General features: G+C 54.0%; 3 protein-coding genes and 4 non-coding genes across 13 annotated transcripts in view; all 7 read right to left on the reverse strand.

The window, feature by feature from the left end:
* Window positions 1-1,270: 1,270 nt before the first annotated feature.
* RPL13A (ribosomal protein L13a) lies at window positions 1,271-5,034 on the reverse strand. Its single transcript, XM_049620880.1, has 8 exons — window positions 4,944-5,034; window positions 3,241-3,313; window positions 2,761-2,826; window positions 2,478-2,579; window positions 2,201-2,286; window positions 1,964-2,023; window positions 1,589-1,711; window positions 1,271-1,386 (listed from the first exon to the last, which is right to left on the reverse strand). The coding sequence occupies exons 1-8, from the start codon at window positions 4,956-4,958 to the stop codon at window positions 1,300-1,302; spliced, it is 612 nt and encodes a 203-aa protein (XP_049476837.1). The 5' UTR covers window positions 4,959-5,034; the 3' UTR covers window positions 1,271-1,299.
* On the reverse strand, window positions 1,809-1,895 carry LOC125916239 (small nucleolar RNA SNORD35). The gene has a single exon (XR_007455850.1). It is a non-coding gene; the product is annotated as a small nucleolar RNA SNORD35 (small nucleolar RNA).
* On the reverse strand, window positions 2,093-2,164 carry LOC125916236 (small nucleolar RNA SNORD34). The gene has a single exon (XR_007455847.1). It is a non-coding gene; the product is annotated as a small nucleolar RNA SNORD34 (small nucleolar RNA).
* Window positions 2,355-2,439, reverse strand: LOC125916233 (small nucleolar RNA Z195/SNORD33/SNORD32 family). The gene has a single exon (XR_007455845.1). It is a non-coding gene; the product is annotated as a small nucleolar RNA Z195/SNORD33/SNORD32 family (small nucleolar RNA).
* LOC125916235 (small nucleolar RNA Z195/SNORD33/SNORD32 family) lies at window positions 3,117-3,200 on the reverse strand. The gene has a single exon (XR_007455846.1). It is a non-coding gene; the product is annotated as a small nucleolar RNA Z195/SNORD33/SNORD32 family (small nucleolar RNA).
* Window positions 5,035-5,146: 112 nt separating the features above from the next.
* FLT3LG (fms related receptor tyrosine kinase 3 ligand) lies at window positions 5,147-14,376 on the reverse strand. 7 transcript variants are annotated; one of them, XM_049620877.1, is made up of 9 exons: window positions 14,315-14,376; window positions 13,935-14,001; window positions 13,036-13,146; window positions 12,775-12,828; window positions 12,417-12,560; window positions 11,806-11,944; window positions 9,474-9,661; window positions 7,884-7,907; window positions 5,147-6,192 (listed from the first exon to the last, which is right to left on the reverse strand). In XM_049620877.1, the coding sequence occupies exons 2-9, from the start codon at window positions 13,965-13,967 to the stop codon at window positions 5,980-5,982; spliced, it is 906 nt and encodes a 301-aa protein (XP_049476834.1). In that variant the 5' UTR covers window positions 13,968-14,001; window positions 14,315-14,376; the 3' UTR covers window positions 5,147-5,979. The 7 variants fall into 7 exon arrangements, with proteins under 7 accessions (XP_049476834.1, XP_049476835.1, XP_049476833.1 ...); XM_049620878.1 differs by lacking the exon at window positions 14,315-14,376 and adding an exon at window positions 14,235-14,303; XM_049620876.1 differs by lacking the exon at window positions 14,315-14,376 and having other exon boundaries at window positions 11,806-11,890; window positions 13,935-14,223.
* Window positions 14,377-19,832: 5,456 nt separating this feature from the next.
* Window positions 19,833-23,510, reverse strand: part of ALDH16A1 (aldehyde dehydrogenase 16 family member A1) — a 14,922-nt gene continuing 11,244 nt past the window's right edge. The window contains exons 15-17 of the mRNA XM_049620871.1: window positions 21,401-21,586; window positions 20,998-21,120; window positions 19,833-20,426 (exon numbers count right to left, since the gene is read on the reverse strand). Of these exons, the coding sequence (XP_049476828.1) occupies window positions 20,265-20,426; window positions 20,998-21,120; window positions 21,401-21,586 (471 nt within the window). The 3' untranslated portion in view covers window positions 19,833-20,264. The remainder of the gene's footprint in view (window positions 20,427-20,997; window positions 21,121-21,400; window positions 21,587-23,510) is intronic.

Here is a 23,510-nt window from a genome sequence, read left to right on the forward strand (position 1 = left end):
GACAGGGTACAGCCTGCTTGGGATGAAGTCTCCCTCTCCGCCTTTCCCCCCACTTGGATCTCCCTCAAAAAAACATTAACGTTTTCAAGCCTTGCCCATTAATCCCTAAGGGCACATTAACAGGTGACAGTTAAGAACTGGGTAGCTGCTAAATGCTCCATGTCTATCCTTCCAGGTCTAAAAGGTCTAGCTTTTGTCTCACAAAGCATCATGGAGGGGCGCCTGGGTGGCTCAGCGATTATGCTTCTGACTTCGGCTCAGGTCATGATCCCGTGGCTTGTGGGTATGAGCCCAGCGTCAGGCTCTGTGCGGACAGCTCGGAGCCTGCTTCAGATGCGGTCTCCCTCTCTCTGCGCCTCCCCTGCTCATGCTCACTCCCAAAAATAAACATTAACAACAAAAAAAAAGGCATCACGAAACTTAACATTCCTGTTTCCAGTGCATTATTTGCAGACCATTCCGTCCCTTTCTTTCCAAAAAAGCCCAGACCCCCTGGTGTGGCACAGACCAGAAGGGCCCATGGGACCGCGAGGACGGGACTGGGTCTGCCATGGTGGCAACTCCATACTTTACAGCTGACTCGACAGCTTCACCCACTAGGCAACCTCAGGCCGTGGCGGTTTTGAGAACTACGCGGGACCCTGGAGGAAATTCCTTGAAGGGCAGGTTACAGGGCAACCGTTGTGTCGAGCGACTTTTCTTGCCCAGGGGGCCTCCCTCCACTGGGCCTGCCTCCGCAGCAGACACACACTGCCAAGACACCACATTTCTTTAAAAATAATTTATTGGTTTGGGATCACAAAGTACAGGGAAAGCCAGAGGGCAGTGCCTGTGACCCCCGGCTGTCCTTCCCTGTGTGCGCACCTGGAAATACCTCTGTGGACACCAGGCTTGGCCCTCAGCACCCTCACCCTAACAGCTGCAGCGCTAGCACCTGACCACGTGGGAAGTTTGGACACACCCCGTGCACAACGCAGGGTCCCCCTCCGATCACTTTCCAGGTATCTTTTTTTGCGAATGGTGAAACTGCCCTAGTTGTCGCAACTGTCAACTTCTTAAAACTTCACGAATGAGGACGTCACGGGCAACCTATGCCTCAAAGCTCTTAGAGCTGTTCGAACATTTTAGGAGGCCTTCCTGAGCAGCAGTGACTAAAGCCCTGTGGTCCCAGTATTCTAAGGCCCAGGCTGCCTGTGGCACCTAAACAGGGGCCCCCGGAGTCCCCCACATCCTAGGGCGGCGATGGAGGAAGCGCAGGCCAGGCCAAGCATGAGGAGTAAACAGTCAATTTTATTGGGCTCAGACCAGGAGTCCGTGGGTCTTGAGGACCTCTGTGTATTTGTTGATTTTCCCCTCCACGTTCTTTTCGGCCTGTTTCCGTAGCCTCTGTGGGGTGAGGAGGACAGATGCCGGTCGGTGGCTGCCGCCTGGGACACTCCTCCCACGACCCCACCGGATCCCACTCCCCTCCCGGAGGTGGGCCTCAGAGAGGCCTCCGGGGCTGAGCCACCGCATCCAGACACGCCCCCGCCCCCGCCCCCAAAGGCCCTGGAGAGCCTGGTGCCCTTAGCTTCCAGCCCATCCTCACCACAAGCTGCTTCTTCTTCCGGTAATGGATCTTGGCCTTCTCCTTCCGCTTCTCCTCCAGGGTGGCCGTTACTGCCTGGTACTTCCAGCCAACCTCGTGAGCCAGGCGCCCCAGGTAAGCAAACTGTGGGGGAAGGGGGAGAAGTGAAGCGGAGCCAGGGTGGCTGGGGGACAGGTGAGAAGCTGTCACAGCAGACCCCGTAAGGGCTCCCCGCCCCCTCCTCCTGGCATCAGCTGAGCCATTGGCGTCGTCGGCACCGCCAGCAGTGGCATCCGCAGACCATCGTGAGAAAGAGACATCATCTGCCAGCCTCCGGGACCTCAAGTCCACCCCCCCCACCCCCGGCGAGACTACTCTGTGTAACTGACAGCTCACCTTCCGTGTAGGCTTCAGCCGCACAACTTTGAGGGCGGCGGGAACCACCATCCGCTTTTTCTGTTAGAGAAGGAGAGGGGCTTAAGAAACCTGGAGTGAGGGACAGACAGGGGACAAGGCTGGCTGGAAGAGCGTCTCAGTCAGTGCTGTTCTCACGAGGATCAAACAATGTAGGTACAACTGTGCAACATCACGGACGCCGCGCACACGAATGCGGCACGGGAACGTCACGCTCACCTTGTCGTAGGGGGGTGGGATCCCATCAAACACCTTGAGGCGGTCCAGGGCGGCCTGGCCTCGCTTGGTCTTGTGGGGCAGCATGCCTGTGGGCAGAGGGGCGGCAGGCTCGCTCACCGGGGCTCACGAGGACCCCCGCCCCGCCGGCGCACAGGCGGCCTCAGATGGTAGTGCATGTGGAGTCATCTCATGGTTGGGGAACTCGAACACGAGTGGGAGAAGTCCTCATCACTGGCCACCCGGCCGTCCCCGCCTGCGGTCCTCGGGCCCAGCTCACCTCGCACCGTCCGCCAGAAGATGCGGCTGGGCGCGCGGAAGTGGTAGGGGCCTCGGGATGGGTTGGTGTTCATCCGCTTGCGGAGGAAGGCCAAGTACTTCACTGCGGGGAGAGAGCAGCGCGAAGGCTCAGCCCCAGACACACAAACATCCACACTCCCAGGGGCCTTTTAGGAACTCATATGGGCACTTCCCACCACCTGCGGGCTCACTTTTGGAGCCAAGGAAGCCTGAGGCCCTCCCAGGTCAATCCTCTCTAGCCCTCCTCCCACGTCCGAACTTACACTTGTTTCTGTAGAAATTGCCAGAAATGTTGATGCCCTCGCAGCGCACGACGACGACCTTCCGGCCTAGAGAAAAAGGAAAACGAGGTGACGGAGGAGAACAAAAGCTAGGTAGCCAGCCGAAGGCTTTACCTACAAACTGGCCACCACACACCTGCCCGGTTACGCCGAGGACCCGGAAACAGGGATCCTCCCCTGTGTGGAACTGACCGTAAGGCACAAGAAACCCAAGACCCTGGCAGGGGATCCCCCTGCCCCACCCAAGTCACAGAGCTAGACTTGTGCTTAAATTAACAGCCAAACGGGAAAAGAATGTTCATGTTGGAGCCCCCGACCCCGGGACAGGGAGGGGCTGGCAGGTCTCAGAGCGGTGCATGGGGTTGATCTCATGGTCGTGAGACTCAAACGAAAGATGGTGATTGTCGCTCATCACGGACCTCTGGTTGGGACTCGGGGGGGGGGGGGGCAGAGCAGACTTACCCAGCAGCACCTGTTTGGCCACAATGGCCGCCAGGCGGCCCAGGAGATGGCCTCTGCCATCGAGCACCAGAACCTGGTGGAGATGGGGGGAGAGCTTAGACACACCCATGGCACTGACTACCCACCCCCCAAAGCAACCATTGCTTTCTACTTGATTCTTTCACCTTCTCCCCCAGAGCAATTCCTATCCATTAGCACGCCTGGAAACTAGGACCCAAGGCCCGTTTTACAGATGTGGCCAAGCAAGCAAATGGGGGACTCAAGACTTCAGTAAATGGAATAAAACAAAGACCTTGCCTCACATCTCACAGCTGCCTGAAGGGCAGGAATTTTTTAAGCCCAGGTTACATTCAAGGCTGAGAGAACGTGCTGGGATTTGAACAAAGACTGGCAACACTCTGTCCACGGACCCAGTTAGAATTTATCATCGGTGACACCAGCTGCGGGAATGCTGACGGATTCACTCTCTCCTGATCTCAAGGGCAAAACCGTTTCCAGCACACACTGAATAGTAAAGGAAACGGGCCCAGTGTGGGTGAGGCTCTGCGGTGCAGACAAGCCTGTGCTGGGTTTTACATGGACTAACTGTGTCCCTGGGCGAACTGCTCAACACTGAATCCTCAGCTTCTTCACCACGAGCAAAGTCCCCACTCTTACCGAGTGCTTGTTATATACTTGTGATTGTTGGAAGGCAGAAGGGTACAGAATCTAAAGCCAGACTTCCTGACAATGTGACTTTGGCTAAAAATCTCCAGCCTCCTCACCTGGAAGATGAGGATAACAGTATCTGCCTCAGGAACGTTATGGGAAGGTCAGGGAATTACACAAAATATAACACAAGCCGTGCCAGGAACACGTGTTCAGAGAACTTCTCTACCACTTTCCCCAGGGCACACACTTGCTTTTTCCTTCCTCAACCACTCAGACTCCTTACATGAAATTCACATGGGGACCATTTCCCCGAGCCATCCCCTCCTTTACAGAAAAGAAATGACAGGAGTGCGGGCACTCAGACCTAAGCTTCTGCTGTGTCCCTCGAGGTCCCCAACCTCCCCCCCCCCCACCTCCCGTTTAAGAACAGTGTAGGTCCCGGGGTTGTGGAGCCTTTTTATTACAGGTCCCTCCTTTCAGATCTTTAAAATCAACCCCAACGAGCAAGAGAAAAAGAGGAATTCGTTCCTGCACGCCCTGTAGGCGAGAACGCTCTGGACCCACTGCCTAAGGTTCCTACGAAAACGCTCAAAGCTGCAGAACACGGATTAGCAGTCCCACGAGGTTGAAGCAACGCGCGACTGGGGCATGTTGGTCAGTCCTCGGCGTCTCACCGCCGCGAGGCCGCCCACGCGCTTTCTGCGTGCTTCCCCGCCGCTGGGGACACAAGGGTCTCATTCGGCCAAGGGACAAAGGCAAACGAGACCTAATTTTAAACTAACTCTTCCCGTGCTGGGAGCCCCCATAATCACCCCTAAGGGAGGAACGATGCCGCATTTTAGCCAGTCACCGACCAAGAAAACCAAAAAAACCCCCCGTGTATCTCCTATTTCCCCCGTTGCAGACTCTTCTTAGACCAAAAGCTGCCCCGTTTCGCTCAATTACCTAGATTAGATCTCCCAATACACCTACGAGGGGAAAGAGGGTATAACTCGGCCCCGGCCTGGATCCCACCCGGCCCCACGCCTCCCCGGCCCGCGCGGAGCCCGCACCTGAGCCTCCGCCATCTTCGGCAGCCGCCTAGGAAAGGAGGAAGGTTCTGCGCAGGGTTTCTTATCCCTTGAAACAGGGGCGGAGGAAGTGACGCCGCATGGGCTGTGCGGGCAGCTTTCCGTCTTCGCATTGGTTGAAGCGTCTAGCGCGTGCGCAGAGAGGCCCCCGCTAGAAGGCGGGTCGTCTCCCGACTGTCCAATCCGGGTCCAATTCTTCTCGCCTGCGCTTAGATAGCCATTGCTGTGAGGGGCGAGAGATCACGTGGGGGTAGGACGGCTCAGCTGGGGCGGGGCTGGCCAGCCTCGGCCGCCATATTTTTGAGGGGCCGCTAATCTCCCTCTAGGGCGGGGGCTCGCCCGCTAAAGCGAGCGCAGGCTGCAGGGCACGTGGTGGCCCGCAGAGGGCAACGAGGCTTTCTGTTCAGGGCCCAGTCTAGACCGGGTAGGTCTGGGTCCGGTGCCTGGTGTGCCTCCTTATGACCTGGCCAAACCCCTGGCCTGTCTAGACCTCAACGTCCTCATCTGTAAAACAGGTGGAAGTCGTTTTCCCTATGCGATCTGAGAGTGTGTGAGGGAATGACTCCAGATGGCTTCTGCTGCGTCCCTTACCTGCGATGTCCTCCTCTCCAGCCCCACCTTCTAATATCTGGCATGTCACAATCCCAGTGCTTTTTGGCTGGGGTCCTTTCCTCCAGAGAGCGTCCCCGGTATCTGGGGCTGGGCCGGGTACCTCCTCTGGGCTCCCACAGTGCCTGTTCTCCTGCCATCAGAACGTGTCACGCTGTACTGACCCCAGAGGGGTCCCGTGTCTTCTCCCCCATAGATCAGGAGCCCTGAGGGGGCTGGGTGGGTTCTGACTCGCATCTGGGTCCCCGCAGTGCCATGCACTGGCTCTGGGCCCCAGGAGGCGTCAGAAAACGGCTACTGAATGAAGCATTGCGTTAACCGAAAAACCGAGACTCGCACGCAAACTGCCCCGTCCACACCATGTCCCACCTACAGACAGGCCTGGCCAGAGCTGGTAGAAAAGGATGATTTATATACAATTTCCTGGGGACAAGGACTTTGTACAGAGGGGGATAGGTGGGTCTGGGGCTGGCGTTGGGGGCTGGCGTTGCCTCCATCCTGGGGGGAGAGTGAGCGGGGCAGCGTGGTCGAGGAAGGAACCAGTCTCTAGCTGACTTTCTCCGAGTCCCGGCTCTGTGTCCTCGGGCAGGTGATTCCTCTCTCTGGGCCTCAGTGTCTTCCTCTGTAAATGGGATGATACATGTGTCTGTCTCACGGGGCTGCTTGGGGGGTCCGTGGAGAGAGGAGAGGGGAGCATCAAGTGCAGGGCCACTGAAAACAATTCCATTTGCAGTGAGCGCTCGCTGTAACACAGCATCTCGGCATCACTGTCCGAGACAAGACGGTTCTCTCAGACAGTGATGGGAGCAGCGGGATCTGAGCTCTCCCATCACAGCCACAAGGCAGCCCCATGGGAAAGTGAGCATTCCAAAGCAACTAAGGAGCTGATTGTTACATTTTGCCTAATTTAAACTTAGGCAATGGTGTGTTTCTTAGGAGAGCAGGAAAGCAGAGTGGATACCAGCAAGGATGGGAGGAAAACTCAATGGATGGCCTTAAAAAAAAAATTGTAGGGGCGCCAGGGCGGCTCAGTTGTTGGTTAAGCGTCTAACTTGGGCTCAAGTCATGATCTTTTTTTTTTTAATTTTTTAAAAATCTTTATTTATTTTTGAGAGAGACAGAGACAGAGCAGGGGAGGAACAGAGAGAGGGAGACCCAGAATCCCAAGCAGGCTCCAGGCTCCACAACCCCCACACCTGTCACCACATCCCCCCCGCCCCATGCAGGGCTCAAACCCACACCGTGAGGTCATGACCTGAGCGGGTCAGACGCTTAACCGACTGAGCCCCCCAGGCACCCCTACAGATGAAGCATTTCTTATAAAAATTTAGTGTCGCATGCACACTGGATTCTAAAGACTTGGTATGAAAGAATGAGTAAACTATCTTGGGGCACCTGGGTGGCTCAGTGGGTTGAGCGTCCGACTTCAGCTCAGGTCATAATCTCGAAGTTTGGGAGTTCAAGCCCCACATCGGGCTCTGTGCTGACAGCTCGGAGCCTGGAGCCTGCTTCAGATTCTGTGTCTCCTTCTCTCTCTGCCCCTACCCCACTCATGCTCTGTCTGTCTCTCTCTCTCTCTCTCTCTCTCAAAAATAAACGTTTAAAAAAATGAGTAAACTACCTCAATAATTTTTAAAAATATTGATTACATGTTGAAATGACAACATCTTGGATACACAGGGTGAGATAAAATATATTAAAGTTACCTGTTTCTTTTTACTTAAAAACATGTGGCTACAGGACGCCTGGGTGTTAAGCGTCTGACTTTTGATTTTAGCTCAGATCGTGATCTCACAGTTTGTGAGATCGAGCCCTGCATGGGGCTCTGCGCTGACAGTGTGGAGCCTGCTTGGGATTCTCTCTCTCTCCCTTTCTCTCTGCCCCTCCCCTCTCCTCTCAAAATGAATAAACGCTAAAAAAAATTAAATTTAATTAAAAAAAAATGTGGCTATTAGAAAGTTTTTTTTTTTTTTAAAGTAATCTACATGCCCAATGTGGGGCTCGAACTCACAACCCTGAGATCGAGAGTTACATGCTCTACTGACTGAGAGAGCCAGGTGCCCCAACTATTAGAAAGTTTTAAATGACATGTGTGGCTTGTGTTCTATTTCTGTTGGACAGCCTTGCTCTGAGGGCTTTGTGTGTGTCACTTAACCTCCAGACAACTCTATGGTAGAAAGAATATTATTAGAGTCTTTTGTACAGATAAGGAAACTGAGGCAGAAGAGGGAAAGGCTTAGATGCCCAGAAAGCCCAGAGTCAAGTCTTGGCTCTGTCACTCATGTGCTGTGTGACTTTTGGCAAATTATTTACTTCTCTGTGCCTTGGTTTCAGCCTCTGTGAAACAAAATAAAAATGACACCAGCTTCTCAATGAAGTAGGTTAATTCGTAGAAAGCCCCAGCATAAGGGCCGTAACTCTAAGGCATTATATCTGTGAACAATTACTGCAAACTGCTTCTTCTTAGAGTCCTCTGGGCCCATCAGGAACCCACTAAGGCTTTCTGTCCCTTCTCCCTCCTGGCCCACCTGCCTCCCGCCCTCACACCTGTTCTCACCTTCTTTTTTCCATCACTCACCTCCCCTGGTTCCTTGCTACCCTGGACAGGAAGTCCCAGCTCCCTTGCTTGGTGTTTGAGGGCTAGATTTTCACACCCACACTCCGCTCACAGCTTTTTCACACCTGGAAGTCTTTGCAAAGATGGTCCCCTCCGCCTGCTTCAGGAGGCTACTCTCTCCTGGCTTGCAGACTCCTGTAGCCAAATGTCTCCCCTGGGGCCCCCTTATGCACCCAGGTCCCCGCTGAGCTCACTCTCTCTCCCTAATTTCCCTTGTCCCTCAGGTTCCCCACTGGGCCAGACCCAGGGTCCTCTGTGCCACCTGCCCAAGCCTGTCAACCTGCAGCCCTGTTCTTTTTGTCTTGTTTTTTAAAGATGTGCTTTTTAAAGAAGATTTTATTTTATTTTTTATTTTTTTTACATTTATTTATTTTTGATAGAGAGAGACAGAGCACAGGTGGGGGGTAGGGGCAGAGAGAGAGGGAGACACAGAATCTGACCCAGGCTCCAGGCTCTGAGCTGTCAGCACAGAACCCGAGGCGGGACTTGAACTCACAAACCGTGAGATCATGACCTGAGCCGAAGTCGGACGCTTAACCGACTGAGCCACCCAGGTGCCCCTATTTTATTTTATTTAAACATTTTTTTAATGTTTATTCATTTTCTGAGAGACAGAGTGCCAGTGGGGGAGGGGCAGACACACACGCGCACACACACACACAGAATCCCAAGCAGGCTCCAGGCTCTGAGCTGTCAGCACGCACAGAGCCCGATGCGAGGCTCGAACGCATGAACTGTGAGATCATGACCTGAGCTGAAGTTCGACACGTAACCAACTGAGCAACCCAGGTGCCCCCTAAGATATTCTTTTTAAGTAATCGCTACACCCAACGTGAGGATCGAACTCACAACCTGGGGATCAAGAGTCGCCTGCTCCACTGACTGAGCCACGCAGGTGCCCCCGCCCTGTCCTTCTTGATCCCTGACTCTTGAAACTGCCTGTCCCCTTCTCTCCATCCCCATGGTGCCAGTCCTGGCCCTGACTCAGGCCTTGTCCTCTCTCCTGGGACCCTCGCCCAGCATCCAGTCTGTCCGGTCGTCATGGCCCCAGAGTGGTCTTCCTCATCCAGAGCACACTCCCCACCCCCCCCCCCCCCCCCCCCCGCCCCACACACAAAGTCCAGAGTGCTGGGCTTGGTGAAGGATTCACCGAGCCGAGTCAATGCTCCGCGAGCCACAGGGGCAGCACATCCCAGAGCCTGGAGGCGTAAGCGCCTGTGGCCTCCACAGGGTCAGTGTCATCCCCTCAGACCTCCCCAAGCCCTCTGTCCATTCTGCTGGCTCACCTGCTCCCTGGGGTAGGGCGTTCTCCATCTCCTCCTTCGCCAGTGCAGGCACCAGGCAGCGGACATCAGCAAGAGAGCCAAGGGCAACAGCAGCAGGAGGAGCAGCAGAGGGGCCTGAGGGGCTGGCAGGGCTGTGGCCTCCAAGGCCCTGGGGCTCCTTGGGGGCAGTGGGGTGGTGGAGGAGTCTGCTGGGAGAGAGGAGGCTGGGTGAGTGAGGAGAAGGGCTGGGCCAGAGAAGGGCAGAGCAAGGGAGGGGCCGAGAGAGATAGAGAGAGGGAGAGAGAGAGAGGGAGAGAGAGAGAGACGCAGAATCCAAAGCAGGCTCCAGACTCTGAGCCATTAGCACAGAGCCCAACGCGGGGCTCGAACCCACGAACCGCGAGATCATGACCTGAGCCGAAGTTGGATGCTCAACCGACTGAGCCCCCCAGGAGCCCCTGGAGAAATATATTTCTAGGGCTTATGTATTGATTTGTTTATTCCTCTTTTTCCTCCAATCGGCTGTGAGCTCCATGCGGGTGACAGGAACCTTATCTTATTTATTGTCAGACCCTACTACTTAGTGCTCATTAAGTAATATTATAATAGCTTAATTTCATAAATTAAATATCTGGCCAATTGACAAATGGGCAGATAATAAAACGGTCAAAGACCCTTCCCTGTGCACACTCACCCCATTCTCTCTTCCCTTCACCCACTGGGCTCTAGCCACATGTGTCCCTTCACTCTTCCTTAAACACATAGGCAGGTTTCCGCCTCAGGGCCTTTGCACTGGCCGTTCCCTCATTCTCAGCTTTCAGTGACTTTCCAGCCAACGACCTCAGACCATGCTTCCATCACCCTGTTGTAATTTGCCTGCATAGGGCTCCTTATACTCAGCTGTTTTCCTCTTTAATTATTATCCTTATGTGTTTATCATCTTTCTTCTCAGTTAGTATATCAGCCCCACATGGGCAAGCACTTGGCCTTGCTCTGGGCTGTGTCGTCACCAAGGACATGGTTCATAAAATGTGGTCAAATGAATGAATAGTCATAAATGTAAGTACCAATGACAAATGAAGCTTGATTTAGATGGCAAAATGATTGGAAGTGTGGGGAGAAACTGAGAAAATTAGGATGGGAGGTAGCTTAAAAAAATTTTTTTTTAAATGTTTATCCTAGAGAGGGAGAGAGAGCGCGAGCTGGGAAGGGGCAGAAAGAGAGAGAGAGGGAGACACAGAATCCGAAGCAGGCTCCAGGTTCTGAGCCACCGGTACAGAGCCTGATGAAGGGGCTCAAACTCACAAGCTGTGAGATCATGACCTGAGCCGAAGTCGGACGCTTAACCGAATGAACCACCCAGGCGCCCCAAAAGGTAGTGTTTAACCATCCCTCTCAAGGGCACCAGTCGGGCTCAGCCAGTGGAGCACGTGACTCCTGATCCTGGGGCTGTGAGTTCCAGCCCCGGGTGTGGTACAGAGAATACTAAACGAAAACAGAAATAAAAACCAAACAATCTGACAGATCTAGTAACAAATACCAGGACAGGAACCTCCAAATAATATCATAGTAAGGTGGGGAGAAAATATGTACACACAGATTCAACTCGGATCCTGCCAAAAAATAATCTATTTTTTTTCCCCCTTTTCCTCCTAAGACAGGGTCAGTTACAGAACGGATTATGTACTTGGCCACAGAGCAAACCTTACTATGCTGAAGAAGTCATGTTTTCACAGGGCGCAGTCCCTCATTATATTCTGATTATGTGATTTCCCATTGATCCTTTAGAGTTGGTGAGTCCCCTCCCCCAGCAACTGCTGACACACCTCCTAAGAGAGTCTGAATTCACATGTGTCAGCAGTGTGAAATGCACACTGGTTCCTAAAGATTTAATAGGGGACAAAGGACGTGAAATGTCACACTAAATAATTATTTATTTATTTGTGTAAGAGCCTATTTATTTATGGGCCTGGGTTCGAGCCCTGAATTGGGCTCCTCGCTGATAGCACAGAGCCTGCTTGGGATTCGCCTCTCCCTCTCTCTGTCCCTCCCCTGCTTGTGCGCACTCTCTCTCTCTCTCTCTCTCTCTCAAAATAAATAAGTGAAACTTGGAAAAAAAAAAACCTGGAAAAAAAAAAAAAAGAAAAAGGCAGGGATGACTGTTCCCTTCTCAGAGATGGGTAAACTGAGGCCTAGAAAGAGGAATGAACTTGGGGGGACATGCCCCAAGGTCACACAGCCAATGGGAGCAGAGCAGGGTCTGGGATGGCCTGAGGGGAAGGGGTGAGGGGCTGTGGGATGCGAGAGGTGAGGGTAGGAGGTGGGGGCTTGGGGGGCTTGGGGGGGCCTTTACCGGGCTGACACTGTAGCTCCAGGCACCCCGAGAAATTCCTGCGGGTGATCCAGGGCTTCAAGGCCGCCAGCTGCTCGGAGGTGTCCTGCAGGAGGTGGGAGATGTTGGTCTGGACGAATCGAAGACAGCTGGGGAGGGGCTGGGGGCAGGGGAGGGAGACGTCACCACCGCATCACCCTCCGCTCAGGCCAAGGGCCTTCCCTGCCTGGCAATGCCTAACAGGGTCCCGTGAGGGTCTCCGAGGGAGAGTTTGGACCCCTGCCCCCAGGATTGCTAAGGGGAGATGTCCTTAGCGATGCACAGCGAGCGGGCCCAGTCAGATCTGGGTCCCGAGGGGGTTTGGATCGCCTCCTTCTGGTCGCTAGGGGAGAGAACCCCTCAGCAACACCCTGTAACGGGCCTGAGAAATCAACTCAGAACTGGAGCATTAGGCCCAGGACCCTCGCCATCTTTCAGTGCCCAGGGAAGCGTTCTTTTCAGCAGTGGGGCCCCCCAGGGGGACTGGGGTTCCAGCCCCACCACACGTGGGTTGCTAAAGAAATCTCCAGTAAGTAAGCCCTAGGAAGGCATTTCACCCGCTCCCCTAGCTGTCTCCCAAGTTCAGGGCTAACCTGGAAGGCACACAAGGTGACAAAATGTATCTCGGTGTTGACCGCCTCCAGCAGGCTTTGCATCTGGGACCCAGCCACAGCCTTGAGCCGACCCATCCAGCGCTGGGCCAGGACCAGGTGCCAGAATGGCCCACAGAGCTCGTCCTGGGAGAGAAAACCCAAGTTCGGGGGCCCGCCGGTGGAGGGGGCTGGGGGCCTGTGCTGGTGGGGCTGGAAGGATGAGGGGCCAGGGCCTGGGGTCCTGCATCCCAGGGGAGGAAGGGGCAGGTCGGCCGGCTGGCGAGTTCCTCCCCCCCCCCCCCAGGGGTGGTGCTTCCTGAGTCTACCCCCGCCCCAGCCCCTCCCATCTGCGACTCACGTCCTGTAGGTTGGCGGCGACAGTGACTGGGTAATCCTGAAGCAGGTAATCAGACTATGGGAGAAAACAGGGTCAGACCCGGCTGAAGACAGGAGAAAACGGAACTATGGAGACCCAGAGAGAGGGGGATAGGGAGCCACAGAGAGAGAGGGGGACAGAGAGCCAGAGAGAAGGGGACAGAGAGCCAGACACCTAGAGGGGGGAACTTAGCCCCAGTGGGCGCAGAAAGGCGCACCGCAGACGATGGGACCGGGCCCTCACCAGCTTTCGGATGGTGACCTTGAAGGTGGAGGAGATGGGGCTGTGGCTGAAGGAACAGTCGGGGGACCCGCGGAGGCCAGGGCTGAGCAGTAGCAGCAGCAGCAGGGAGGTCTGCGGGCGAGGCACGGGGTGGGGGCGCCCTCTGTCGGCTCCACTCGCACCCCTCACCTGGGCACTCACCCCCCCCCCCCCCCCCCCCCCCCCCCCTCTGTCTCCCCCCTTTCTCCCCTCCCAGGTCTCCTTCCCTCTCGTCCAGCAGTCGGCCTTCCTGCTTGGGGCTCCCGTGCCCGTCTCGGACCAGCCCCCCGCCCCACGCTTCCTCTCTGCCTGTATCCGATGCTGGCCCCGTCCGTCCCCCCAGCTCCCCATTTCCCCGCTGCGCCCACGGCTCCCCGTGTCTGCTCACCTCAGCCCGGGACTTTCTCTCTCTGTCCACCTACCTGCCCCTCTCCGTCCCGCTCTCCTCTTTCTCCACGTGGGTCCTGCCTTCCCCATTTGTACCTCCATTTCTTCCCCGACCCTGTCCATCTCTCCCGTACCCCTATCGCTGTCCCCCACCCCTGTCCAAGTCCCCCTCCTCTGTGCATGTCTTCCACCATTGTCCGTCTCTTCCCTGCCCCGTGTCCCCCTCCTCTATACATGTTCCCCACCCCTGTCCGTGTCCCCCACCCCTGTCCGTGTCCCCCACCCCTGTCTGTGTCTCCCACCTCTGTCCGTGTCCCTCTCTTCTGTATATGTCCCCCACCCTTGTCCGTCTCTCCCCTGCCCCTATGTCCCCCCGCTCTGTGCGTGTTCCAACCCCTGTCCAGGTCCCCCACCTCTGTCCATCTCCTCTCTCAGATCTGCCCATTTTGATCCGGCTCTGCCTCTCCCCCAGCTTGCCCCCCAGGTATACGCACAGTTGGGCTCCAGGCTGGCGCCAGCACTATCATCTCGGCCGGAGGCCCCTCATGCCTATGGCCAGATCTTGGAAGGGACAGAAGAGGGAGTCTCAGACCCCCACACCCCAGCCCCTTCCTCACCCGCCCCTTCACCTCCCCACCCCTCCCTCGGCTCCTTGATGTGGCTAAGTTTCCGCCTCCTACTCCCTCGGGCTTCCTGCATGAGCCCCAGTTACGGTGAAAACTCATCTCCCCTTCTAAGAACCCCGACGTCCGGTCCCCGGAACCCTCCCCAGGCCAGGGACCCAGGAACCTGACCCCCATCCCTCCTCCCTCAGCCAGGAGGGGGACCCCGGCCCCGCCCCTCGGGGACCCGGAGTCCATTTCTCCTCACGCACCAGGCTTGCCCCGGCTGGGCGTGGAAGGGGCCAGGCCGGGTGACAGCCAGAGATCGAAAGCGAAAGGAAATTTTGGGGGGCGATAGTGAGCCCGGGGTGGATCGGGCTGAGGCAACGGGCGCCACCTGGTGGTGACAGGTGGCGTCTCACGCGCGCCCCGGAGCACCGAGTTGGGTTGATCCCCCGGTGGGACCCACAGCGAATGGGGAGCGGGCTCCAGCCAGAAGCAATGCACTCGGGGCAAGGAGAAGGTCGCCCTGAGGACTTCATCCTCTCCTTGAATGGGGAAGGCTGGTCCGAGATGCGCACAGGAGTCAGAAGGAGGAGGGCCGAGCGCTGGAAGAGATGGAAGGAGAGCTGGGAGGGGAGAAAGAGGGGAGACAGAGAGAAGGGGGCTGTGTGTGTGTGGGGGGGGGGTCGTCCAGGTGAGGGGTGCGAGTGGAGCCGACAGAGGGCGCCCCCACCCCGTGCGTCGCCCGCAGACCTCCCTGCTGCCGCTGCTACTGCTCAGCTCTGGCCTCCGCGGGGACCCCCGACTGCTTCAGCCACAACCCCATCTCCACCTTGGATGCGTGGCCTAAGCGTAGCTCCTGGGAGCTCCGGGGTTCCTTGGCTTGTGTCTGCGTGTCTCCATCTCTGCCTCTGTCTTCACCTGGCCTTCTCCAGAAGTGTCTCCCCTCTGGGTGTCTCTTATAAGGACACTTGTCATTAGATGTTGGGCCCACTCGGATAACTCAGGATGATTTTTTTTTTTAATTTATTTATTTTGAGAGCGAGCGAGTGAGAGAGAGGCAAAGAGAGAGGGAGAGAGAGAATCCCAAGCAGGCTCTGGACTGTGATATTATGACCTAAGCTGAAGCCAGACACTTAACCAACCGAGCCACCCAGGCGCCCCAACTCAGGATGTTATCTCGAGATCCTTAAGTTAATTATATCTGCAAGGACTGTTTTTCCAGAGAAGGTCGCATTCATAGGTTCCAGAGGTGAGGACAGGGACGTATCTTTTGGGGGGGGGCACTATTCAAACCACTACAGCCCCCCCTTCCCCCCCGCCGGGCTGTTTCCCACCTCTGGGCCTTTGCACATGCTGTTTCTTCTGCTTGGGATTCTCTCTCCCTCTCTGCCCCTCCTGCGTGCGCTCTCTCAAAATAAATAAACTTTCCAAATAAATAAAGAAATAATATGATGTAGCAATGCCACTTCTGTTATTTCTCCAAAGGAAATGAAATCAGTCTCTCAAAGAGATATCTGCACTCACGTGTTCAACGTGGCTTACTCACGATAGCCAAGGTACAACCTAAGCGTCCACTGATGGATGAATGGATGAAGAAAATGTGGTGTATATATATATATATATACACAATAGAATATTATTCAGCTACAGGGGCGCCTGGGTGGCTCAACCGGTGAAGCCTCCGACTTCGGCTCAGGTCACGATCTCACGGTTCGTGGGCTCGAGCCTGGAGTCGGGCTCTGTGCTGACAGCTCCGAGCCTGGAGCCTGCTTCGGATTCTGTGTCTCCCTCTCTCTGCCTCTCCCCTCCCTTTGACTCTCTCAAAATAAATAAACATGTTAAAAATTAAAAAAAAAAAAATTACTCAGCTACAAAAACAAGGAAATCCCGCCGTTTGCGACATCGCAGATAATAAATCTGGAAGGCGTTGTGCTACGTGAATTAAGCCAGACAGAGAAAGACAAATCATGTATGGAATCACTTCTACGTGGAATCTAAAAAAGTCGATTCATAGAGTCAGAGAGTACAATGCTGGTTGCCAGGGGCGGGGGAGGGGGGGGCTGCCAGTAGGGGAAATGGGGAGATGTTGGTCCGAAAAGTACAAAGTTTCAGTTTTAAGATGAGTAAAGTTCCGAGGATCTAATACAGCATGGTGCCTATCATTAACAAAACCGTATGGTACATTTGAAATTTCCTAGGAGAAACGTTTGTTTTGCTTTTGGATATATCGGAATTTTTTTTTTTTTTTTTCCCAGAGGCACTGAGCTAAGAGAGTGGATCTTCAATGTTCTCATCGCACACAGAAAAGGTGACTTTGTGAGGCAATGGATGTGTTCATTAAGTTGATTACGGTTAACTATTTCACGATGTATAGGTATAGTAAACCAACACGTTTTATACACTTAAAAAAATCAGGTCGTATCACCGAAATATATGCAACCTTTGTCAATAATACCTCAACAAAGCTGGAAAAAAAAAACAAAACCCTGAACGCACATGGCACCTTCCTTGGGAAGGTGGCCGCCGTCCCTCACCCTCCCCTTGTACATGTGCACTCGGGTTGGATAGGGTGACATCTCTGGGTACCCTGAGCTCCTTCTCATATCATAACACCTGTCACCTCAGGTTATGTGGGATCTTCCAACCAGAGCTGAGCCTACCTACCTCTCTTCTGCTCACACACCTTCTGTGGCTCCCTATTGCCCTTGGAACAGCTTTCTAGCCCTTCTGCCGTGCCACTCACTTCCTCTTTATCTCCTTCCCGTTGGCCCACACCAAAACTCTTATAAGATCCTCAGTTTCCAGGTGGTCCCCCCCCCCCACCGTGTCCCCTCCATAGTCGCACAGATTATGGGTCTCCCTGGCACAGGCCAGGAGCTTGTTGTGTTGCTGGGGTCTGACCGTCCTCTGGGCCTCTGGCTTTGTCCTGCCAGGGCCCGCGACCCAAGGGGACTTGGGGAATAGGTCTTGTTGCATCAGGCCTGGCAAATATCACTTTTAGCTCTGGCTGGGTCATTGTGGGAGCTCGGCCAGCCCCTTATCCTCAATAAGCCTCAGTTTCTTCGACTCCAACCTGGAGGCAAATGAGAAAATAGAAGGTCCCTTCCACATCCATGCTTCTCTGAAGCTCGTGCTTGGCCCACCCATCTCCGGCAGAATTGTTCACAAACATCCGGGGGCCTTCCTCTGCAGGAGTCTAGGACCATGTGCCCCGTGGAACTCAGGCACAGTCACGTGACTCCCCTTGGCCAATGAAAGGAGGGTGGAGGTGCCGAGTGTCACTTCTGGATGAGGATTAAGTGGGTCAGGGAGTGGCTCTGTAATGACATAAGCCACTTTGAGATCGGGCCACAGTCAGCCTGGGTCCCTCCCTGCGTGGCTCTGATGAACGGAGGGCCCCTACCGCCCCTCGATGGACAGGTTACCGTGAGCAAGAAACGAACTTTGTGGTTGTCGACCGCAAAGGTCTGGGGGTTGTTACTGCAGCAAAGCCTCACCCAACCTGTGATCTCATCCCTCTCTCCTCCTTGCCCTCTTTACCTCGCTTCCTGTTCAGCCTGGCGTAGCTTGTCACGCCAGGCAGATATTTTCTCGATTATTTAGTTTTGTGTCTCCCCTTGCAGTGGGCAGAATGGCTCCTGAAGATGTCTACTGGAGGGGTGCCTGGGTGGCTCACTCGGCTGAGAGTCCGATCCTTGGTTTTGGTTTTGGCTCAGGTCCTGAGCTCGGTTTGTGAGATCGAGCCCCGTGTTGGGCTCAGCACTGACAGCTCGGCGCCTGCTTGGGATTCTCTCTCTCCCTGTCTCTCTGCCCCTCCTCTGCTCACACTAGTTCTCTCTCTCTCTCAGAATAAATAAACTGGGGCCCCCGGGTGGCTCAGTTCATTAAGCGTTTGATTTTGGCTCAGGTTGTGACCTCATGGTTCGTGGGTTCAAGCCCTGCGTGGGGCTCTGTGCGGACAGCACAGAGCCTGCTTGGGATTCTCTCTCCCTCTCTCTCAAAATAAATAAATAAACTTAAAAAAAAAAAAAAAGATGTCCAGTGGAACCTGTCAATGTTACCTCACATGGCCAACGGGCCTCTGCAGACAGGACTTGTCTTGAGGCGGGGAGACGATCATGGATTGGGGGGCTACAAAGAGCAGCACGGGGTCACGTGCCAAAGAAAAAGCAGGGAAAACATTCTTCCCTTGAGCTCCAGTCAGGAACGCAGCGCTGCTGACACCCTGAGTTTAGTTTGGTGACGCCCATTTTCAGCCTTCGACACCCAGGGCTGTTAAGATCAAACACTTGTGCTTAAGCCGCTAAAACTTTGTTACAGCGGCGACAGGAGCCTAACACAGCTCTCGCCCGCTAGAACATCAGCTCCTGAGGCCTAGCTTCTCTTGTTCCTGGCCGTCTCCCCAGCACGTGGAACAGTGACTGGCTCAGAGTAAGGCACTCAGTGGACAGCTTCACAGACTAGGAGCTTCCACCCCTGGCCAGACATGATTGATTGGCCCAGAAGTGTATGCCTGACCCAAACTGGCCAGATTTCCTCTCCCTGGATGCAGCACGGACGCTTGCCAGAGGTCAGGGCTGGGGTTACGTCGACCTGGTAGTTGCCCTTGGCTGGTTAAAGCCACAGGATTAATGGGAAGGACACTGAGGCAGCCCGTGGAATCCCGGAGGGAGTTGTCAAAACACAGACAGAAACCAGAGCCTTCCAGGGACTTTCCTCCAATTCTCTCCAAACGTCCAGATCCTGGGAGAGAGAATGATCCGGTCCAGCTTTAATCAGATACTGACAGGAGGCTTCTTAGTCTCATTTGCCCCATGACAGAATCAACCTCTATTTAACAGCTAACACTGGTGAAGCATGTGCTGTGTACCCGTCACTAAGTTAACCAGTCTGGTTAGAACTATTAGTCCCATTTTACAGATGAGGAAACAGGCTCAGAGCAGTTAAGAAGCTTTCCTAAGATCACATGGCTGAAAGAGTTGATTGAGGCAGACAGGTAGAGAGAGAAAACCCCAGAGATGGGGCGCCTGGCTGCCTCAGTGGGAGGAGCATCCAACTCTTGATCTTGTGGTCATGAGTTTGAGCCCTATGTTGGGTACAAATTACTTAAAAAAAAAAAAAAAAAAAATTCCAGTGATCACATGCCCACAGAGAAAGGACCAGCCCTGGTTCCTGCCTGCATCTAGGTTCTCAAGACCTGGGGCACCTCAGATGCATGTCTTGCCCTATTTTCTGTAGGACATCTCTGTAGCCTTCTAGAAAATTCCTTCATCCTGAGCTAGTGCGAGTGGGTTCCTTGCATCAAAAAGAATTCTAGGGGTGCCTGGCTGGCTCAGTAGGCAGAACATGTGATTCTGGATCTCCGGGTTGTGAGTGCGAGCCCCACATTGGGGGTAGAAATGACTTAAAAATAAAACCTTTAAAAAAAGAAAAAAAATAATTCTAAAACATGATGTGCTCGAGCCGCTCAGATTCGCTCATGGGAGCGGACTGTTAAAAATTTAGGAATTCTGGGGACGCCTGGGTGGCTCAGTCAGTTGAGTGTCCAACTTCTGGCTCAGGTCTTGATCTCACAGTTCGTGGGTTCGAGCCCCGCATCTGAGCTGTCGGCGCAGAGCCGCTTCGGATTCTGTGTCTCCCTCTCTCTCTCTGCCCCTCCCCCGCTCATGCTCTGTCTCTCTCTCAAAAATAATGAAACGTTAAAAAATTTAGGAATTCTGTTAGCCTGCTGTTTAGTCATCGGGAACATGGTGGGAGCGTTTACACCATGGGAATTGGCAAAAGTAACTTACCAGCGTTTTTATTATATTCCAGAGAGCCACTGTGTTTTATTGTTTGTCTGCAAGCTATGGGTCCTAAAACAATGCATAGGCAGAGAAAGTCAAAGGGGAAGAGCTACACGATGGAGAAGGCCAAGGGGGAAACATGAGGCTCTGAGGGCCTGCCTGGGGCTCTTCAGAGTTCCCTTTATCTGTCTCACAAATACCGGCTTATACTGGAGCCAGCCCACCCAGCTGCTGAGTCTTAGAATTCAAAAGGCCTCAAACAGAACAGAAGTCGCTACTCCCCCACTTCCTCCCCTGAGAGGCACAGCCAAGGTTGGTCAGAGTTTATTGGAGGGCATCGGAGCCATGATAAAAGAAGGCTCCAGGCTTCTGGTGTCTGTCGGGGTCCATCTCTCCTCTGTCCAAGACGGAGTGTGGGGGCACTCAGGCATCAGTCGCCCATGGGCAGCCACAGGGCCTTGGTCCGTGCTGCCCGCAGCCCCAGCTCTGGGCCTGCTCCCTGGGCTTCCTGATCCCAGGCCCGAGGGCAGCCCCTGTTCACCCACACCGGCTTCAGGTTTCCTGCTGAGGCCCACTCCACAAACTGGGAGCCCTGACACAGAAAAGGGGGATCAGCCCTTCCGCCAGCTTGGTTGCCAAGCAGCTGCTTCCTTGGCAACCAGGACTATTACTGCGGAGGGGCCCCAAGGCTTGACCTAGGCTCTGGCGCTACAATGCTCAGCTTGTAGCAGGCAAACCTTCCAGATGCGAGGGAGACAACGTTGACCTTTGCGCCTGGGGAATTTCCTCCCCATTAACAGCCCACATTCAAAGGAATGAGGCCTGAGGTTCTTATTGACAAGGAGTTCCCCTCCGTCACCTTCAGGCTTGAGGGTGGACTGTGGGCTTCTGAGTCTGTTACAGGGTGTGGTCCCTTAGCAACGGGTTGTCCAATGAGATTGGGTCTTTGGGCCGGGCAGGATCTCAGGCCCTTGTTGCTATGCTAAGGAGATCCTCTCCCTTAGCAACAGGGACTCTGGAGGGCGGGATCTCAGGACCCGGTTGCCAAGGAATTTCTCCTCCTTAGCAACGGGAATTCTAAGGGGGCACTGCCAGGTTTCCAGAAAAGGAGGAGACCGTTGGTGAGGTTTAGGACGCTGGAGAGATGGCAAAACAAAGGGTACCTGGGCAGATCCGAAATACCACAGGGCCTGGACGTCCTGGTGCAAGGCCAGGCAGCGGGTCAGGTGGTCCCGGTCTCCAGTCACCACATTCACCAGGCCCGCTGGCAACAAGGTGGCCATATCCTAGGGGATGGGAGACGGGGTCGGGAGGGAAGGGAGTCAGAGACGCCGAAGGCAATAGGTTGGGTGAGGAGTGAGCTTCCGGGGAGGGCTCACGGGGTCCCGGCCAGAATGGTCACGGGGTCCATGAGCGGTGCAAGCTTGGATGGAGGGCGGGGGCAATGGGGACTGGGGTTGCCGTGGTTACAAGGGGGTGGGGCTAGTGCAGGCCTTGGGACACCGTCCATCCCTCTGCTGCCCCAGGGGCTGCTGGGAGCAGCGGCAGGAAGGCGGGCAACCGTACCTGGCAGACCTCCAACGCGGGGATGGGGCAGACCCCGCTGGGCACCAAGACCACGGTGTTGCCATGGGCCAGGGCGGCGGCCAGCAGGGACGCAAAGGCAAGCAGGGGCCACTCATCAGGGCACACGATAGCCAGCACGCCCAGCGGCTCCCGCAGTCGGAGCACAGGGCCTCTCAGCTCTGCCACCTGCAGGGACAGGCAGGAGGTCAGGGGCTGGGTTGAAGAGCCTCATAGTCTGCCCCTTTCCTCCTCTATCTATCTTTGCTTCTCTGTAACGACTCCAACAATAATTAACCAGGTGACGGTTCAGAGCAGACTCGGGCCAGGCAGCTGGGTTGAAGTCCCAGCTCTGCCACTTACCAGCTGTGTGACCTTGGGTGAGTTACTTAACCTCTCTGGGCCTCAGTTTCCCACCTTTCAAATGAGGCTCATAGTGCTTACCTCATAGATTTGTTTCTAGAATGAAACAAGTTAATGCGTGTAGAGAGCTCGGAATCTGGCCCATGTTTTGTTTCTGTGTGTGTGTGTGTATGATTAAAAAAAAACCCACAAAATTTTATTGAATATAATTGACATTCACTAATCTGCATGCATTTTAAAGGGTGCAATTTGATAATTTGTTTTCTTTTTGTTAAGTAAGCTCTAGCCCAACATGGGCTTGAACTCATGACCCTGAGATCAAGAGTTGCATGCTCTAACGACTGAGCTAGCCAGGTGCCCCAATTTGATACATTTTGAGATCTATATGTACTCCTAAAACCGACACTATAATCAAGGTAATGAACTTCACCCTTCAAATCTCCTTGTGCCCCTTTGTGATCCTTCCCTCCTGCCTCCATTTGTTTTTTTGTTTTTTTTTTATTTTTAATTTTTTTTAACGTTTTATTTATTTTTGGGACAGAGAGAGACAGAGCATGAACGGGGGAGGGGCAGAGAGAGAGGGAGACACAGAATCGGAAACAGGCTCCAGGCTCCGAGCCATCAGCCCAGAGCCTGACGCGGGGCTCGAACTCACGGACCGCGAGATCGTGACCTGGCTGAAGTCGGACGCTTAACCAACTGCGCCACCCAGGCGCCCCTGTATTTTTTTTAAAGCTGATTTATTTATTTTGAGAGATTGAGAGAGTGCAAGTGGGGGAAGGGCAGAGAGACAGGGAGAGAATCCCAAGCAGGCTCCATGCTGCCAGTGTAGAGCCTGACATGGGGCTTGAACTCATGAAACGGCGAGATTATGACCTGAGCCGAAACTAAGAGTCAGATGCTTAACTGACTGAGCCACCCAGGCACCCCTATAATTTGTGCTTTCTAGAATTTTCTAGATTTGCAATTATAGAGTCTGTACTATTTATTTTTTTTAATCTGGCTTCTTTCACTTAGTGTAGTAATTCTGAGATTCATGCACCGTGTAGCATGTTCACTCCTGAATGCTGAGTAGGATTCCTTGTAGGGACCTACCACAGTTTGTTTGTTTATTTATTTATTTATTTATTTATTTTTTAATTTTTCTTTTAATGTTTTTATTTATTTTTGAGACAGAGAGAGACGGAGCATGAGCAGGGGAGGGGGAGAGAGAGAGGGAGACACAGAATCCAAAGCAGGCTCCAGGCTCTGAGCCATCAGCCCAGAGCTCGACGCGGGGCTCCAACTCACAGACCGTGAGATCATGACCTGAGATGATCTGAGAGTTGGACGCCTAACCGACTGAGCCACCCAGGCGCCCCTCCTCAACCTTTCTTCACAGACTCACTGTATGTTTCCTATCAACCCTGTATTTGGTTGCCTGTCATGTATATAAACAAAACCAAAGTCACACGAAGCAACATTCTGTGTAAGACACTCTATATTTCCTGTTCTATTCTGTTTTAAAAAAAAAAAAAAAAAAAAAAAAAAGCTGGGTGGCTCAGTCAGTTGAGCGTCTGACTCTTGATTTCAGTTCAGGTCATGATCCCAGGGATGGGGGATCGAGCCCTGTGTCGGGCTCCATGCTGAGTGTGAAGCCCGCTTGGGATTCTCTCTCTCTCTCTGCCCCTCTCCCCTGCGTTCTCTTTCTGAAAAGAAAAGAAAAGAAAAGAAAAGAAAAGAAAAGAAAAGAAAAGAAAAGAAAAGAAAA

This window comes from Panthera uncia (genome assembly GCF_023721935.1).
Source record: "Panthera uncia isolate 11264 chromosome E2 unlocalized genomic scaffold, Puncia_PCG_1.0 HiC_scaffold_19, whole genome shotgun sequence".
Classification (NCBI taxonomy): domain Eukaryota; kingdom Metazoa; phylum Chordata; class Mammalia; order Carnivora; family Felidae; genus Panthera; species Panthera uncia.